The sequence below is a fragment of the Lygodium microphyllum genome, chromosome 7 (genome assembly GCF_053477565.2).
Source record: "Lygodium microphyllum isolate KBCC chromosome 7, Lygodium_microphyllum_v1.1.10, whole genome shotgun sequence".
Taxonomy (NCBI): domain Eukaryota; kingdom Viridiplantae; phylum Streptophyta; class Polypodiopsida; order Schizaeales; family Lygodiaceae; genus Lygodium; species Lygodium microphyllum.
Genome location: NC_141141.1, coordinates 150,686,955 through 150,706,367, shown reverse-complemented (window position 1 = coordinate 150,706,367; position 19,413 = coordinate 150,686,955). Strand labels below are relative to the sequence as shown.

At 40.6% G+C, this 19,413-nt stretch overlaps 1 protein-coding gene across 1 annotated transcript in view; it reads right to left on the bottom strand.

Moving 5' to 3' along the window:
* The window catches only part of LOC148034083 (uncharacterized), a 33,934-nt gene extending 19,094 nt beyond the window's left edge, over nt 1-14,840 (bottom strand). The window contains exons 1-5 of the mRNA XM_087682074.1: nt 14,459-14,840; nt 13,113-13,187; nt 12,916-13,023; nt 12,775-12,807; nt 12,587-12,676 (exon numbers count right to left, since the gene is read on the bottom strand). Coding sequence (XP_087538200.1) covers nt 12,587-12,676; nt 12,775-12,807; nt 12,916-13,023; nt 13,113-13,187; nt 14,459-14,677 — 525 coding nt within the window. The 5' untranslated portion in view covers nt 14,678-14,840. The remainder of the gene's footprint in view (nt 1-12,586; nt 12,677-12,774; nt 12,808-12,915; nt 13,024-13,112; nt 13,188-14,458) is intronic.
* Nucleotides 14,841-19,413: the final 4,573 nt, after the last annotated feature.

Genomic DNA, 19,413 nt, shown 5'->3' with positions numbered 1-19,413 from the left:
GCACAAGGGCTAGAGCAAAAAATTGAGTGATATGGCAGGCATGTACAATATATTAAAATTAAGGTTATTCATCAACAAAAACGTCATGTTCTGGTGAGAGGTGAAGTGTGTAACTCTTACACTATTTCGCTTCTGTTCTATGCTCAATTAGTGAAGCCCTAATTTACAGATCAAACCAGCAAGCCTTTATACCTCATCTATCATTAATATCAAATCAAAACATGAATATATCAAATTTTTTTAATTATTTGCTGGAGAAAAAGCAACATGACTATCTAAACTGCCCATGACCATCCCAAAAGTACTCGTGACTGCAAAAAGGTTGCTACAAATACACTTTAAAAAGCACAGACTGAATTGGGGATGTCAACTGCTATTGTCGCCTACCTGTGTACTGCCTTTGTGGACATAAAAAAGATCATGACTATTGCAAGGCAGATGATGATTTGCAACAAATCACATTTTTTGCTTCCAAATAATCCTCAATAGCAAGAACAAAGGTCACAACTACTGTGGACAGTAATTCCTGCAATTAGTGCAAAATTTCAGCAGATTTATGTGTATATTGGCCCCAGACAGCAACACAGCAGTGACAAAGGTTAAATTTATTGGCCTGTCCACCAGCCCTGATTGTACCAGCAGCATTTAGTGCTGAAAACAATCCCAAATCTTCAAAGATAGGTGTGTGTCAAGTTTGGGAAAGGAAAAATAGCAATCTGGTGCAGATTTGGTTTTATACGCAGCCTGAGGCAGGCTGAATTCAACTAAAAACAGTAGCAGCCAATTGTTTTTGTTAAGGAGCAATGAGGATTCTAACTTTTTTGGATTGTTTCAAGACAGACAAGGTCATTATGGGCTTGAACAGCACACTGAATTCATTTGTAGCTGTGGAAAAATCAAAATGAAAAGTTCCATTATCTATTAATTAGCTCATGAATTTATTTTTTATTTCTGTTTCCATTCCAATACATTTAATTTCAGAAAAGGAAAAAGCAAGAAAAAATTTACCCTAAGTGAAACTATGGCTAATCTAGAAACAAACCTTGAGAGCTATTTATTCTTTGGGAGATCTATACTCAGGCTATGACTAATTCTATCTTGCATTGGAGACCAGACAATTGACTACAATGAAGACTCCACAATACTTTGAGCTTAACCAACTTGATCAATTATCACCATGAAAACTTAGAAGATAGAGAGAGGAGTCGACACCATGTTGAGAGGGGAATGACCCTCCACCTTTACAGAAATTTATTGAAACAAACCACAGGCACCGAATGCTTAAACTATATACAAAAGGACAGATTTGCTGCAATTCTGAAAATTAGGATTTTGAAATCCTAACTTCTGCAAACTCTGGGCAGCAAGCTGATTTTCTTCTTTAGTATTTGGATTAGATCAAAGTAAGTAGAAAGCACTTCTTGGATAAGAGATAGATAGGAGAGTACAAAACATGTGGCTGAAATTTCAGCATGAGATTTTATTTCAAATGAAGAGAGAGATCTCCAATATATAGGTGTAGGGCTTGGGTGCTCAAAAGTGGAAAGTAGAGGCTACAAAAGACAAGTGTTTGCTGAAAATGATAAGTATAAGGACACTTGTCTCTTCGAAATTACACATGTTTTATTCTAGATGCCACATGTCACTTTTCTAGAGAAAGAAGTTTCCAAACCTTCTACTCTAAAAATATCTCAAATGGTTAAAATTTTGAGATAGCTGTTGAAGACAAAATTGTTCCTTGTAAAATTCCGGAGTCTTTGATGCAAACAAAATTTTCATTTGAGCAACTTTCAAAAATAGTAACCTCCTAAATTTTAGGAGTCGCCAAATTTAGCTTCTGGAGAGCTTTATTATATAGGTTCACCAATTCATGGTTTGTTTCTTCAATCACGAGCATCTGGTTTCACTTTCTCAAACCACTCATTATATGGGCTTCTGGTCAATGTGACTATCTAAGTGTAAAAGTCTTAGTCATATGAGCTTTCTATATTGGGTTTCACTCACGCCTACGCTCACAAAGGAGTGTCGGTGATCCTCAGTAGGACACTGGGACACTTTTTACTCTCCGTACGAGAGGTTTTTTCCCCTATATTTATTCCTTTGATTTTATGTGCCTATGTTACATAGTTTTGGGCACTTATAGTGTTTCACACACTTCGGGTGTGAACACCCTCTTACAACCATAAGGTTTAAGGGTTGTACTTTGTACTTGCACTTTACACATCAAATAATTTGCATTGGGTGTCGTGCCCTCACACCCTACACTATCTACTGCACTCTCAATTGAGCTTGGATCCATTCTTGTTCTCAAAGTTGGTATTAGAGTTGTGTTCAACTCAGTCTTCTCTCTTTGCTTTGGCCTGAACTTGGTCAACTGCTCGTTAGCACCACCAGCTAACACATGCATCAAAAGTCGTCACCTCAGCAGGAGCCGCCCTGCTCCAAGAGTCCACGTCAACTACCCTGCACCCGCCTGCACCAAAGTCTCCGCCTTGTCCCTGCAACCTGCAGACTGCACTATCAGTGTGTCAGCGCCTGCCCGTCAAATATTCATGCAGCACCACCAACTACATTGCTCTGCAGCATGTGCCCTGCACCCCGTCAGCAGCTCCTGCACCCGCAATGGTCGACTGCTCTTCCGACCTGCAATCAGGGCACCGCCTGTAACCTGCACCCGTCAGCCCCACATTGACCTCCAGTCTCCAGCGCACCATCAACGCAGGCTGTTGCCTCTAGGCCTCCACATTGACCTCCAGTTGCTGCCTGTCAGCTCAGAATCAGAGGTACAAGTTTTTTTTTATTTTTTAATTCAAATTCAAGGGAAGGGGCTTTTTGCCTGAGTATTAGATTCAATACGTGTTTGGGACACAATTACTATAGAGATTTCTTAGCAAGTCAATTAGGAAATTTAGGGCTTTTGAGTATTGAGCAGACATTGGTACATATAGTATAACTACAGTCTGAAATAGACTGATTTTGAGCATTTTGGGACAGAAATTTTTGGGGCTTTTGATTCTACAATGGTGCTTCAATTTGCTAATTACAGCAAATTACTTGCTGTAATTTCTGGAAATTCTAAGATTTCCACATTGGCCCAGCTTGGGACATTGCTCTTTTACTCTCTAATCAGTATTGTTTATCATGGCAAATCAAGGAGGTGATATGTTTAGTTACGTATCCAAGGAGGATCGGTCGGATGGTAACAACTATTCACTTTGGTCCTTCATGATGAAGAATGTGCTGATAGCAAAGAATCACTGGGATTATGTTGGTAGTGAAGAAGTTAGGCCCGGAGTTGTGGCTCCAGCTACTCCTTCTCCAGGAGAACGTGGACAATGGAAAACTCAGTCTATTCAGCCTGCTCCAGCTCAGCCACTTCCCAAGAGATCAGCCGCACAAAGCGCATGGGATACACGGGATGCACAGGCTTTGTCGTTGATTGCATTGGCAGTTCAATGGTCTATTATCCCTCACATTCGATCTGCAGCTTCTTCACGAGAAGCTTGGTTGACCTTGGAGCAAATGTTTGCTGGAAAGAATGAGACCCGCATCTCTTTCCTAAGAAAGAACTTGAGACAGTGAAGATGGATGAGGGTGATTCTATGCAGGATCACCTAAATAAAATTCAAGACTTGCATGAGCAGCTTATGAATGTTGATGAGTATTACTCAAATGCACAGTTGATATCTACTACCTTGAATTCATTGCCGTTGGCCTTTCATATGGCCTTGAACCTCATTATGAGGATCACCCCACAGCCACTTACTTTCCTTCAGCTAGTCAGTTTGCTCTTCGAGCAAGAGCAGACACGAAAAAACAATGGTGTGGATGTTATAGCCTCTGAGCAGGCTTTTATGGCACAACAGAAGGGCAAGGGCAGCCAAGCAAAGAATGCTTTGCAGAGCTTTGGGACTTCAGGAACTTCACAGGGCAATAAGAAACAAGGGAGCATGCAAACCAAGAAGGGTAAGTGCCACTATTGCAAGAAGCCAAGCCACTATATCACTAAGTGTAGAAAGCGCATAGCCAAGGAGAAGGAGTCAGGGATGTTTGTTTCTGATACACCTTCCACTGTTGCTGAGTCAGCGTTCTTTGTTGCAGACAAGGACTATTGTTTTTATACATATAGTTATGACTCTTCTTGGGCCAATAGAGCATTTAGCTCTACTGAGGATATAGGCACATGGTTTTTTGATAGTGGTGCATCTAGGCACATCACATCTCGCAGAGATTTGTCTGCTTCTATTGTTGCAGCTCCCGTTGGCAAGTCTGTACAGTGTGCCAACAATGCATCATACCCTGTTAGAAGTATTGGGGAGATTGTGCTCACAGCTATCGATGGCTCTATTCTCTGCCTACAAGATGCCTTGTTTGTGCCATGTATAAAGAAGAATTTGTTATCTATTTCTTCTTTGGCACGGTGTGGTTTGCAAATCACCTTTGATGATGACAGATGCATGGTAAGAGATAAGGAACACATGACTTTGGTTTTGACTGGCACTCTATGTCGTGGGTTATTTAAGTTGGATGCTCTTTCACTTGATCAATCGGCCTATTTAGCATCCACTCTTACGCCTACTATGTTACAGACGGAGTTATGGCATGCTCACATGGGGCCTGTAAACTATGGTAGCTTGATGCTTTTGCAACGTACACATATGCTTCATGGATTACCTCTCTTGGAGAGACCTCCTGAGCACTTATGCGAGGGATGTATTTTGGAAAAAATGCATTGGTTTTCGTTCCCCGTAATGTTGCTTTTAGATCCACTACCAGGTAACAGATTGTGCACTCAGATGTATATGGCCCTACGCAGACAAAGTCATTGGATGGCTATTACTATTTCGTCACTTGTATTGATGACTTTACTCACTTCTGTTGGGTCTACTCTTTAGTGAAAAAGTCAGAAGTGTATGATGTATTTTTGGCTTTTCTAGCACTTGTTGAAAACCAATCTGGCTGCACGGTGAAGTCTCTCCGTTCAGACAAAGGGGGGAATACATGTCCTCTATGCTGAATTTTTTTTTGAAACAAAAGGGCATTATTCATCAATACACTACTACTTATACTCCACAACAAAATGGGGTTGCAGAGAGGAAAAATCGGTCACTCATGGAGATGACCAGATGTATGCTGAAAGCACCACACAGTTTTTGGATGGAAGCAGTTATGTGTGATTGCCATGTCTTGAACAGATGCCCCACCAAAGCATTAAATAATTTCACGCCTTTTGAGGCTTGGAAAAGCCAGAAACCTTCTATTGGGCATTTTCTTACTTTTGGGTGTCTTGCATATGCATACATTCCCAAGGTACTCAAGAAAAAGTTGGATAACAAGGCTGTCAAATGCATTTTTGTGGGGTACAGTAGTGAGAGCAAAGGATATAGCTTATATGATCCTATCTCTAAAAAGATATTTGTCAATAGGGATGTGGTTTTCGATGAAAAATCATATTTATCCCTTGTTGGTTTTGACATATATCAAGCTACTGATGATGTATTTGAAGGGCTGCTGCCCATTTCATTTGTGATACAACTGGAGTTTCAACAAGTGAACTTAATGTTCAGCCAACTGCTCCATTGGATAATGCAGAAAATCAGCCCATGGCTGATCTGAATATTCAGCAAGGTGCTGAATCTGAAATTCAACAAGAGCTTGTACACAGTCAGGAGGCTAGACAAATGCCTAGATCGTATTTACAGACTATGAAAGATAGTCATTTGGATACTCCTATGGCTGGTCGTACTAGAAGGCAAGCTTGTATGCATTATGATGCATATACCACGGAGTTTGTTATGGCAGCACATAACAGTTGATGATGAGGAGCCTGAATGTTTTGAGGATGCACAACATAGCGTGCATTGGATGGCAACAATGCAAGCTGAGTTTGATTCCATCATAAAGAATCAAACATGGGATTTAGTGTCTTTGCCTATTGGAAAGAAAGCCATTGGAACGAAATGGGTCTATAAGCTGAAAAGGAATGCAGATGGATCCATTAACAAACATAAAGCCATGCTTGTAGCCAAGGGCTATACACAGAAAAAACGCATTGACTATGAGGAGACATTTGCTCCTACCTCTTGCATGACTACCATTAGGTCTATGGTTGCTTTGGCTGCCCATTATGGATGGACTGTGCATCAACTAGATATAAAGACTGCATTTTTACATGGGGAACTTCATCAAGAAGTGTATGTACAGTAGCCCATTGGTTTTGCGGTTGAGGGATCCGAACGCTTGGTCTGTAAGCTGAAAAAGACTTAATATGGCTTGAAACAAGCTCCTCAAGCTTGGTATGCAAAGATTGATGCATTTTTACTCAGTCAAGGGTTCATAAGCAACTCATCAGAGTCTACCCTTTACGTATATATAAAGAGGGGGTATCCATGCTGATTATTTGTCTATATGTTGATGACCTTTTGCTTATAGGGACACATGCTAATCAGATTTCAGCATTCAAACAAAATTTACAGCAAACTTTTCAGATGTTAGATTTAGGGTCTTTGCACTATTACTTGGGCATTCACTTCATTCATGATGCTAGAGGCATTGGTTTATCAAAGTCGAGATACATTGGTAAACTTCTTGAGAGGTTTGGCTTACAGGATTGCAAGCCATTTCTATACACCAATGGAACCTGGATTGAAGTTGTCATTGCATAATGACAATGACTTGTTTGATATCCACACATATGCTCTAGTAGTTGGACTGAAGTTGTCATTGCATAATGACACTGACTTGTTTGATATCCACACATACGCTCCAATAGTTGGATGCCTTATCTATCTATGCAACACTATGACGGGCATACAGTTTGCAGTTTCAGCCCTGAGCAGATATATGCATCAGCCACGCATGTCACATTGGCAAGCTATCAAGCGTGTTTTCTGTTACTTGCAAGGTACTAGGACTCTTTGATTGCTTTATGCCAAGGGGGGACCATTGCACTTACATGCTTACAGTGATTCTAATTGGGCTGGTGATTATGATTCTCGTCACTCCACTAGTGGCAATTGTTTCTTTCTTGGCTCATCTTGCATTTCTTCGCTTAGCAAGAAACAATTCACTGTTGCCACATCGTCATGTGAAGCTGAATACGTCATGTGAAGCTGAATACAAGGCAACTTTCACTACCACAATTGAATGCATATGGCTTAGACGCTTGCTTGCTAATCTAGATGTATCTATCACGGAGCCTACTCCTTTGTTCACTGACAGTTAGAGTGCCATTGCAGTGGCACAAAACCCAGTGTTTCATGCACGCACGAAACACATTGAGATCCATTATCACTTTGTCAAAGAGAGGCTACATGCTAGAGATTTCAGCCTTGTCTATTGTCCTACCACCAGTAATGTGGCAGACATCTTCACCAAAGCTCTTCCTCGTGACAAATTTATTGGTGGATGACCCTTGTATTTTGATCACTCTTCACTCCATGTGGGGATTTGTTGGATTTCACTCACGTCTACGCTCACAAAGGAGTGTCGGTGATCCTCAGTAGGACACTAGGACACTTTTTGCTCTCTGTACGAGAAGTTTTTTCCCCCAGATTTATTCTCTTTATTTTATGTTCCTATGTTACACATTTTATAACACTTCTCACAGAGGCAACTACTTGGGACGAGCAAAAGAAGCCAATGGAAAAGAACAAGCGTTTCACATGTAAATAGGGCATATTGCTAAGAATTACCCCAAGAAGCCTAATTTGAAGGACAAAACTTCCATGGCAAGAGTCGAGGACGAAACTTTTACGGCAAGACTCATGACTGTGGAGGGGGCCACAACCTCATCCATTACAGCTTCTACCCTTAGGCTAGCACCCTTGGGAGATTTGACTCTTCTTCGTTTGGGCATCATGATCTTATGCTTGTGCAAGCGATGGTCATGGGCCATCCTACACTTTGCATGGCGAATAGTGGAGCATTCGAGAATTTGATCTAGGATACGTTTGTTGAGAAGTATCATCTTCACAAGGTGCTCACCAATGTGGCACAACCTGTGGAGTAGGCTTTTCAGACTAGGAGAAAGACCAAAGCTGATAATTATCACTTAAGGGAGTAGATGAGCATAGCTATCCAATAAAAGATTTCGAGGTTCAAGATACTCTAAAGGTGGCTTCTCTCCTCAATATTGATGTGATTTTAGGGCAGCCATGGCTCTATGACACATGGGCTTGGAGGATCATCACCTTGCACACCGTCCTCATTCACGATGGGACTTGGCAGGTATGGCACTACTACACCCTTGGCCGCTTGAGCTCAAAGAGTGGTAATTATTTCTCATCTACAAGTGAAGTGGGTAGTTTGCAAAGGATTATGAAGGAGATAGTGATCAGATACAGAGGTAGATTGAAGGTGGTAGAATCTAGCATATACTTAGGTTATTACTCGCACTAGTACTTGACATGGCTTATCTGGGACATAGGTGGTACTATATAGATTCACATGAGAACATGCTGTCACTTGCCTCGGTGGAATGATAGTGCTACTACGCTCACTGTGAGGAACCTCACAATGTAGCCATCTCAATGTGCGAAATTCATCCAAGACATCCAAGTGACACTACAAACCCTCATGCCAGTCAAATATCAAAATGATGACATCTCATATAGCAATGTAGCAACTCTCAGTCCTAAGAGTGATGCACCACTACCACCTCATCTACTTATAAGTCCATTATCTCATAAATATATAGGCCAAAGAGTGTCAAAGGAAGTGGGCAGCCTTGCTTCACCCCTGTAGTGCTCTTTATCTCCTAACAGCCCTCTTGGGCATCTAGCTTATGCCACAAGTCTCGCATATAACACAATGATACCAACTCATCACCTCAGTTGGCACTCAAAGGATCCGTGATCTTTGTAAGGGCTGGTCTCACGATTCTGCATCAAAAGCCTTGGTGGAAAACAGCAATAGAGTCTACAGCCATATGCCTTTGCCTCCTCAACAAGGTTCCCTAGACTGAAAATGAGCTCTAGTATGCAGAGACTAGTGCAGAAGCCAACCTGGCATGTGGCCTTGAAACTCTCTCTCTTAACAAGGGTGCTGAGCTCTGCTTCATGTCATGATCCATATAAATTGGCCAATATATGGCCAATCATAATGGTCCTATAGTTCCATGGCTCCATTTTATTTTTGTCAAGAGTATATATATCCCCATATGACATAAGTTGCATAGAAGGACAGGCAGCTTTGTCATGAAATTAAGCTTATCAAATTTTCTGAGAGAAAACAAATCACCAAAATAATCATTTTTGTCAGTGATTAGCATTGGCTTTTGTAAAAGGCATTGCCCCCAGCCTAACAGATGTCCTTATCAGCTAACTTCTACGACACTTTACAAATTTGAGGTCAACTCTGATCGCAATCAATTTATTTTTGTCAAGGGTATATATCAGACAACCAGTTTTGCCATGAAATCTAGCCAATTAAATTCACTGAAAAAAATCAAACCACCAAAATAATCAGTTGTGTCAGTGATTATCATTGGCTTTTGTAAAAGATATTGCTCCCAACCTAACAGATGTCCTAATTAGCTAACTTCTGAGTTGCCACCTGAATATGTAAACACTTGCTGATTCAGTAAAGTAAATATATTAAGGAAAAAACCAAGCAAAATCAGAACAAGGCTGGTGGAGTTGCTCAATTAGCTAAGTGTCATGTTTCCTTCAAGGATACACAAGAAAAGCGCAATCAGTTTCTTGGGCCCAAAAAGAAAGTGCAGTTTTCAAATCACAGACAGAAACCTCGCAAGTAGCTTATTGGCTAGTGGCACGGGAAACTGCAGCCAGCCTTCCTTAGAAAGGGTGGTGAAAACCTGATTTAACTCAAATTAAGAAATCCATTAAATACACAAATCTGGAAATACAAATTTATCACTTAAACTTGGACAACTGCACAATTGGCGACCCTTGCAGCATTTCTTCATCTTGTATTGCTACAAGGTTGAATTACATTGAGATATGGGATGATCTCTTTCAATCTTCAATATTTTCAATCTCTTGCACATTGGAACTGGGCTACCCCTCGGATCAGCTGCAAATTAAGGACTTCAGATATGACATCAAGTACCTAGGTCTTCATTAATTGAGCGCAGATCCCAAGGCGTCTGAAAACCCTATTCCTGCTGTAAATTAGGGTTTCAACAGTCATTTCTGCAATTGCTCTTCACCCCAAGCTGGAAATGGCTAAACTATTCAGGGATTGTAAGAGGATAAGGAAGAACATTATAGAAAGAGAAATTTCTCAATTCTATCGTGCACAACTGCCTATATCAGCTGCTGCCCTGATCAAGGACAGCATTTGATGCTGTCACCTGCTGATCTCGAGCCCTAGATGGCTGTCACCCTGCTCTCTTGGCAGTCACCTGCTTTAGAGAGGCCAGCCAAGCTATCCCCTGCTGCTCCTTGGCCTCCTAAGGGCTATAGCAAGGTGGAATCACCTCCAAACTCGCTCTAAATGTCTTGGGTTCCTTAGGTGTCATGGGGACGTGAAATTTTGAGATGCTCTAATCTTGTTGATAACATTTGATTAAGACATTAATCAAATGTACAAGGTTGTTTAGCACATGTAATGCATATGGCAATTATTTCATGGTAAAGGACCCCGAGGATGTAGTGAGTGTCAAAGGCAAGAGTTGTGATAAGTTATACCAACTAGGTTTCAGTGGTCAATTGGTGTCAATTTTGACCCTGGGACAGTTGTTTGGCCAATAAGTATTAGTGATGACACTAGGGACTAGAACAGATTAATTAATTAGTGCCAATCTAAGGGTCAATAGAGGTTGGGGACTACTCCAGGTTGCAAATGGCCCAGCCAATTTAATTATGGATGGGCACATTTAATTTTAGGTAGGGTCAAAAGAGCTAAAATTAATTTTCAAGATTACTTATTTTTGAAAATTAATTAAATGGCTGGATAATACTGAAAAATAGGTTTAGAAAGCTACCACTTGCCAAAAATGCTCATGCAAACTAAGAAAACGTTTTTGGGGGCTGGATCTTAGCCATTTAGTTAGTTTACAACCTGTGAGAGAGAAAGAGGGAGTTGCTAGTCCATTTTCTGATCAGAGAATAACAATGTGCTATAGAACACAACCATCTGGGGGACAACAGGGAGACACCTTCCACGTGATAGCAATAGCATTTTTGATCAGGTGACTGCATTTTGGAGGTACCTGGCAATGGGTGACTACATTAAATGCAAGTTGAAGCAGATAGCAGGCAGATTTTAAGGTTTTCTCGCAAAGAAAATCAGATTTCTCTCTCATCTTGGCTTTCTCTTACCTTCTCCAACCAATTCTCAAGAGATCTCAACATTTCTCAACCATTTTGAGCATATCTCAGTCAAATTTGGTGGACAGCAGAGGGATCTCTACAGTAAACCCTAAATTTCTGCAGAAATTAGGGTTTAGCAGCCACCTCGGGACCCATCCCAATAGGATAAGGCATCATACACTGAAGTCAATACCTGTAATTTGTTGTATTGTCAAGGTTTTCAAATGCCCAGCCATCCTGTAAATTTAGGGCAACATTGGGCCAGTTGGGATCCAGTTAGAGCAAGTCTTGGGTGAAAATCAAGGGACAAATTGTCTAATTTATTTACTAATTATTGGATCAAGGAGATCATGGAAACTCAGCTTGTAATACATCCATTGGCAATTGAAGTTAACGAAATACTGAAAGGAGCAGCAGTTTTGGGGCCAACAAGGTGGGGTGTCTGCTGTCCAAGATTATTATGGTAAATTGTGCATTTCAATTTATGTTTATTTGCTAATTGTTATAATTAAATGATTGATCAGGAAATTACCACCATTTCCAAGAAGGAAGGCTAGTTTCATTGGGACTGCTAGTGCCTGTTGTTGCAGCACTCTCTCTATCTCTCTCAGCCTCCACGTAGCTCAAAATGTCTACAACCTCATAGCCAATCCCCCAAACAGCTCTTACCCAATTTGCATGGGTAATTTTGACAAGTGACAGCTTGTTTTAACACTTGGCAACCTTCTAATTTTAGTTTCCAACTTCAATTGATCAATTTTTAGAAATTAATTTCTGAAAATTAATTAATTATCCATTTGACCCTACCCAATAACTAGCTAGTGCCCATTCGCAATTGATGTGCTAACCCCCATGGGGCATTTAACAGTCCCAACATTAATTGACCTTGGACTAGCATTAGTTTATTAATTGATGCCTAGTCCCACAATGTTAACATGGGACATTTAATGGCCCAGACCCAAACTGACACCAAGCACCCTCAACTACCTATCTGTCATAAAATTTGTACAACTTTTGCCAACATCACCCACTCTTCACTTGGATTACTTAGGCCATCACCATCACTTAACTGACTTGCACTTCACATGTGCAGCTCACATATGCACAACTTAATAATGCCGAAGCTGGAACTAAAACTACATGTCGACATGACAAAGTCTTTACAAGAAAAAAGAAGACCAAATTTCTCTATTGTCACTGCTAAGAGAATTTGCTCTCTGTACACATCAATCACCAGTGCTAAGACAGTTTGCTCTTAGTGCACATCATGAAATAATGCAAATGAGAGGTAAAGTCTTCCTTAAACTAACCTCGTCACCTTCTGTTGTCCAGTAGGTTCTTTGCAATCCTAAAGTAGGTGGCACTTTACCAAGTGAAAACTCTTGCAATTCTATGCTCCGCTGCACAAAGGACAAAGGAAGAACAATTATACATAACAGGGAACATTTACAAAAGAGTAGAATATGTGTTGTCAAAGAAGTGCACAAGAAGTACATACAAATGGTTGAGGCTTTCTCTCCTTAAGTCTTTTCTGCAGAAGGAAAACATGAACTTCTACATCAGAAGCTGATATATGAAGGTACAACCTTCTATAGTTTCCTGAAATGACAAAAGCATTGGTTTCCTTCATGAAGCTTACTGTCATTATCGCTGAAAATGTATTTGAGAGTTTTGGCTCCATGTAACTGGGCCAAAGGCTTTCCATCAACTTGTTGAGCCATTCACAAGGCTCCAATGGTGTTTTTGGCTTCAGATGCACCATTGATATAGTTAGGGAGCAGTTCAAACTAAAGATGCCACTATATGAATGCATTGCACACTTAGGATAGAACGTACCAATGTGTAAAGAATGTGCCGCTTCCACCTATTATTCAACTCCTCAAGGAGAATCTTACGCTTGTGTCTTCCATACTGCAAGAAACAGATTTTTATAAGCTTTCATGCAACAATCATCTTTAGTTTCTAGTACAGAATATGATTTTTTAATCACATTTTTCAAATTATATTGCACAAAATATTCTATTCATTCACCCTATTGGTCAAAACTTGTTTCTTGCCATTTCTTAAGAAACTGTTCTCTGATATAAAATCCCTGTTTCAGAAACTCCTAGCTACACTACTTTGGATTTTACTTTCATCACGAGTGCTCCAGCTACTTTCAGCAGGATGGTGGATAGGACTCTCTCACCACATAGAGAATGCACAGGTACATTATTGGATGGCATTACTGTCTATTCAACAACTGAAGGAGCGCTCTTGAAAAGATTTTTAAGAGGTTCAAAAGCATATTTTAAAGAACTGAGGCCTGCCGTGTAATCAATAACACCTTCCGAAAAGTAGACAACCAGCAAATGTTGCTGGACACAAAAGGAAGACCTATAGAAATGTCAGGTGGATAATAAAAACATGAACCCCCTTCTTTAGGATGCTGAGCGTTTTGCTTGGGCTCCCTTGCATGACACATTGATTTCGGATGGCAGTAAAGGAGAGTTGGAATCACCAACATACATTGGTTCTGTGCTGGGTGTGTATAGCATCAAATGACGAAAGAACAGATTGTAGGAGAATTGGCATATGGCCTTGGTCACGTAGGGGGCTTATCCATGCTCCTACAAGCATAGCCAACTGGCATATCAGACTACAAACAGATCATTTTACAGAGTTTTTGCTTTTGATCTAAGGAACATCCTCTATTTAACGCTACTCAGAACGCCTGTGTGGTTGAGGGCCCCATTAGATGCTAACTAAGAATGTAATGCAAAAAGTCAGTTACATGAGAGAAGAAAAGGACCAAGATAAGCTATGCAGTAATCAATCAAAGTTTTCACTAATTAGAATGGCCATCGATGGCTCCATTAGATTCAAATTAAGAAATACTCATATAATGCAAAAATTTTAGTTACGTGAGACAAGAAAAGGACCAAAAAGAGCGTTGCATGGCAGGTATCAATCAAAGCAATTGATCAAATAGAGACCAATCCTGCAGTGCCATACATAATCAAAACAGTTCTTTGTGATCAGCACCCAAATTCAGACACTTTAGCTTTTACGTTTCACGTGTTAACCCCTTTCAAGTGTCAAGCTATTAAAATGCATTGCAAGTGTGACAATATTAAAGAAAAGATCTATCGTGGACAGCAATCTAGAACTCAGATGAGTGCTGAGAGAGAAGATGTATTTACCAGGAAGGCTGCCCAGGCAGAGACAAAGACAAGTATCCAATTGGACCAGGAGACGATCCATCGCTGAAGGAGGCAGAGGAGAAGCAAGAAAGGCAGGACGAGGCGATTGTCACCAGCAATCCACCAGAGATCGCTGCCAAGCTCATCGGCCATGGCCGCCTGAGCGCGTGTGAGAATTCTGGAGACGGCCATGCAAGCCTCTGGCAACAATGGCGGCATCCTTCTCTCTCTTTCTCTCTCTCTCTCTCTCTCTCTCTCTCTCTTCTTTGTATGCTGTCTGAGTATGAGATTTCTGGTGAATGAGAGGAAATTGCTTCTCCAATTTTAACCGTTGACTTCTTCGTATTTGGTCTTGTGTGTCAGCTGACACACTCTCCCCCTCTCGTCACATCCTCCAACTGTTCAATTAGGAATTGCCCAAGTCCAAAAATTCTGGAAGTAATAAATACCGTCTCAACCATACTGGCAACAAAATTTGGTGTTCTTCTTAAGAGCTGGGTCGCACCATGGGGTACTAGGGGGAGCGGGACACTATCGGGTAGCAGGGGGAGTGGGGTCAATTCACCCCACAGCCATCTATTAGCACTCTCAGGAAAGAGGGTTCTCGAGACTATGCTAGCAAGGTGAAGGCTATAGAGGCATTTTGATTGGACGACATCCTAACTTTCTCTTGTTGGTAGATCGTGTATTGCCCAAACAACATTGGCCATCAATGATTTAATGCAATGGGACACCACTTTTCCCCTACCTGGTATGACCGGATGGAACTCCAACCTGTTAATAATCTCTTGTAGCCCCTCTAAGAGCTAGCGCGACCCATCCCTAACCAGTGAAAAGAAAAAGGAGAGCTAGGTTTTTCCTCCCATTTTTTCTTTATATTTATGGGTTTTAACACTAAAAGATAGGAAAATTTTAGACAACTTTCATCAAGACAAGGAGACTCAAGAGCTTGAAAGTTCAGCTTTACAAAATTTACACCACTTCGAAGTAGACTTTTCCAATCATGTCTTCTAACAGGGCCCAATCGTGCCCAAAGCTAGTGGGAGGAAGGACAGACCACAACCACACAATCGCACTCAAGGCAAACACGGGAAGTGGGGTTTTCTTAACCTTCCGTTCTCCCTACTGGCATTAGTGAAAAACAATTTTAACAGAGCATTAGAAACAAGGTTAACGCTCCTCATTGGTGGATTGAAAAGCTACAGCATTGGTGGCCACCCAATCAAAGTCGAGTGTCTAATTGCATAGATGCACCTTTTTTCTTCCATCTTGTCCAAATCCTTCCTTTTGAGTCATGGGTCTGTCATGTATGGTAGATTTCTTAGTCACAAACCCCACTCACCCCACTACACCTGGGTGACATGGCCCTTATAACAAGTATGAGGCTTAAACAAGGCACCATTCGCAACCCACTTTACTTGCTATACATCCAAAAACTATAGCAAGTAGTCTATGTGACACCACTCTAAAGTATGCTCTTTTATGAACCTAGTATAGAGTTTTTACATCTTCTTTTAAACTAGATTTCCAATCACATTAACCACAATAAAGTATAATTAGTATCGAATATGAAGCAAGAATGTACTCGTGTGGTCAAATAATGAAATCAAATGGCCTCACAAGAAGTTTTATTTCAAATTGTGGGAAACTCTACAAAAAGAAAATGCAAAAATATAAAATAATGCGAAAAAATACAGCTAGGCAAGGAATAAAAGAGGAAATACCAAAAGCGCAAGGGCAACCACAAAAGTCAAGTCGAAGGCAAAGGCATCACCTAAAATTTGTAAAAGAGTGCAAGGCTCCCTCATATGCAAATTGTAGAATATAAATGGGCATAGGTGAAGGGATAAGGTAACTAGAAGGGAATAGGCAAAGAGAACATTAGCAAGACGCCATATAAAAAGCGAATGGGTGCCCAAGGGATTGAGGGCTTGTATATAAACTCAAAAAGAGAATGAGAAGCTCATTCTTTGGTGTGTGGCTAAAGTGGTCTCTTCTTCTTTTCTTTTTCTCTCCTTCTTGCTTGCTCGTGTGTGCTTGAGAGAGGGAGTCTAGGAGTATGAGGGAGTAAATGTGTAAGGGTGAGAGATCGTGGTGGAGAAGCTCTCCATCATCTCCTCTATTCCTCTTCTATTCTCTTCTCTTCTCTTGTCTTGTACACGGCTATGGAGGATGGAGCTCAAAGAGGGAGGCTTGAGATTGCTTAAGGTTGCATCTTGAATTGTGGAGTTACTGACTTGCTTGGGGGAGGAGGCTCCTCATTTGAGCATCAAGCTAAGCTCACTACACCCTCGCAGGATTGAAGGCACATTGGCTAGGTGAGAGATATCCATTTATGCTTACTTGAAATGCTTGAATAATAAGCTGTTCGTGGGCCTTGGTGGTCGAGCGTTGTCGTCGTGTTAAGGGCTGAAGGTCTACCACCGGGGCTTTAGTGCAGAAGAGGAGTTTAGGATTCAAACTTCAGGAAGGGGAATTAGATTGGGGTTTAATAAGATCCGGGATTTAGAAATGATTTAGGTACGGAAGAAGAATTCAAGCTTTTTCTCTATGTATTTAGCATACATGAACGGAAGAAATAACTCTATCTTGGATACATACATCATATCATAAAGAATATTTTCAGATTCTCAATTCAATTATGAATATCAAATGCAAGTTCTAATGGCTTTTATTTCAAGTAGATAGATAGATTTCAACCCTTTGGAACAAGCATTATATTGATAAACTCAAATACATTCAAGATTTGGGCCAATGATACATGAAATGAATTGAAGAAGCATAATTTTAGCTTCAGCCCTGTTTTAAAATAGAAAATTCTAGCCCATAATCAAGCTCAAAATGAGTGCATAAACTCATGAAGAAGCTCCTCTAATCATTAATGAACAAAGTCCTGATGAAAAGAGGTCATTTCCTTCCATTACAACCACATAAATATCTTGTTTGCTCATAAAAATGGACAATAACAGTGGGCTGCCTTGTTTATGACTGGTTATTTCAGCCCATAACAGCCCATATACCTTCAAAATCCTCACCCTTTGCTTGCCCCAAAGTCACTCAAGTACTTGGGTACAAGTCGGGCTTCATTGGACCAAGAATGAGGTAGACAAAATGAGAGAAGTCGTGCATAAGAGCAGGCTGAATACTTTTCTCTCAAATTTTCCCTTTTTATAGACTGTTTCAACATGCATTTTCGTTAGACCAAATGGCCAGAGAAGTGGAGCTCTCACCGTGTTTACATCTTCAGCTTCTGGGCCTGTTGATCTTCAGTTTGCATGCTCCAAAGCATGCACCATAGCTTCAGCTTTCTCCAGTTGTGCTCAGACTGTGCAGCCCACATTTTGCACCGAAAAATGCGGGCTGCTCCCTGCTCAGGCCCAGGTCACTTTTTGACCTACCCAGGTCACTTGCTGGTCACTTAAGTCTATTACTTCAGGTCCCCTGTGAACTTAGTGGACTTTTGGCAACTTTTGACATTTTTCTTGAGTTCTGACCATATTTTTGCACCTGAATCAATGTGATTTATCCTATTGACTGTCAATTACTTCCAGTTGACCAAGTTGTAGGTTTCCATAGACTTATTTTTCATCAATATACATGGTATAACTGAAAATTATATGCTAAATACAAAAGAACTTATGTAACTAAGTTGGTTATTGGATAACAATGTTTGAATTTTGTATGCAAATTCCTCATATGACTCCCAGTGAAGTTCTTCTGTGTTCATAAGAATCCCATGATTTATATTATGAATAGTAAACTCTTTGATATTCACCCCCTCCTAACCTGCACATCCTCCAGCATGTGCCATTTCATAAGATTACAGGTCAAGGAGGGTCTTCTTTTGATATATCTTCATCTTCATTCTCTAAGTCTTTTTCTTCCTGCATGTCTTCAAGTAGAGGGCTCATATCTAAGTCATCAAGTTCATAAGTTGAAGATTCTCTTCGTTTGAAGAGTTTGATTCATTTCCCGGCTATTGGTATCTTAATCATGGTCCCATCCATTTCAGCCAAAGAGTAAGTAGCATTATTATGTACTACTTTTACAACATATGGTCCAAACCATCGCTTGGCTAACTTCCTATGAGCACTATATTGATTGTCCAGGCTGCTATCATAGACAAGTACCCAATCATTCTCTTGAATAGCTCTTGGACGGAGTCGATGATGCTTGTCAAACCTCTTCTTATTCTTTAATCTTGCTATTTTCAGCCTTTCAATGGCTGTTTTGACATCTTCTGGCCTTCTTTCGAGTTGCCTTATGCGCAGAGACAGCAACTCTTCTCTATTCATGCCTTCATCCCAAGGTAAGATACTCCATGTGACAATGGATTCCTCAATAGGCATAACAGGTGGCTGTCCATATATAAGTTCAGCCGGCATATATCCTGTCACTGCACTATGGGTAGTTCTATCAGCCCATAATGCGAATGGTAGCATTTTAGGCCATTCCCTCATCTTTCCTTTGCATGATTTTGCTAAAGCTTTAAGAATTGGTTGATGACCTCTTTCACTCTTACCATTGCCTTCAGGGTTGTAGGCTGAAGTAAGAGATAGCTTAATTCCCAATTGAGCAAAGAAATGGCGAGCCTCATCAGCATCCAATTCTCCTCTATCAACAGTTACTTTAGCAACACATCCATACCTGCAAAATACTTCTTCAAGTAAAAATCTACAAACAGCATGAGTAGACTTTGTTGTCAAGGCTTTTCCTTCCACTTGATTTGTGAGATCTTCTCTAGCAAGTACTAGATATCTCATGTTCCAAATTCCTGTAGGCATGGTTACTAAATCAATAACCCATCTATAGTGAATGTATAAAGGATAGGTAGGCTGAAGCCCATCTCTATGCTTTACCATAGAGTATATTTGACAAACATGACAAGACTCAATAAAATGCTCAATGTCTTTATACATGTTTTGCCACCAAAATTTCTCTTTTATTTTGGCAAA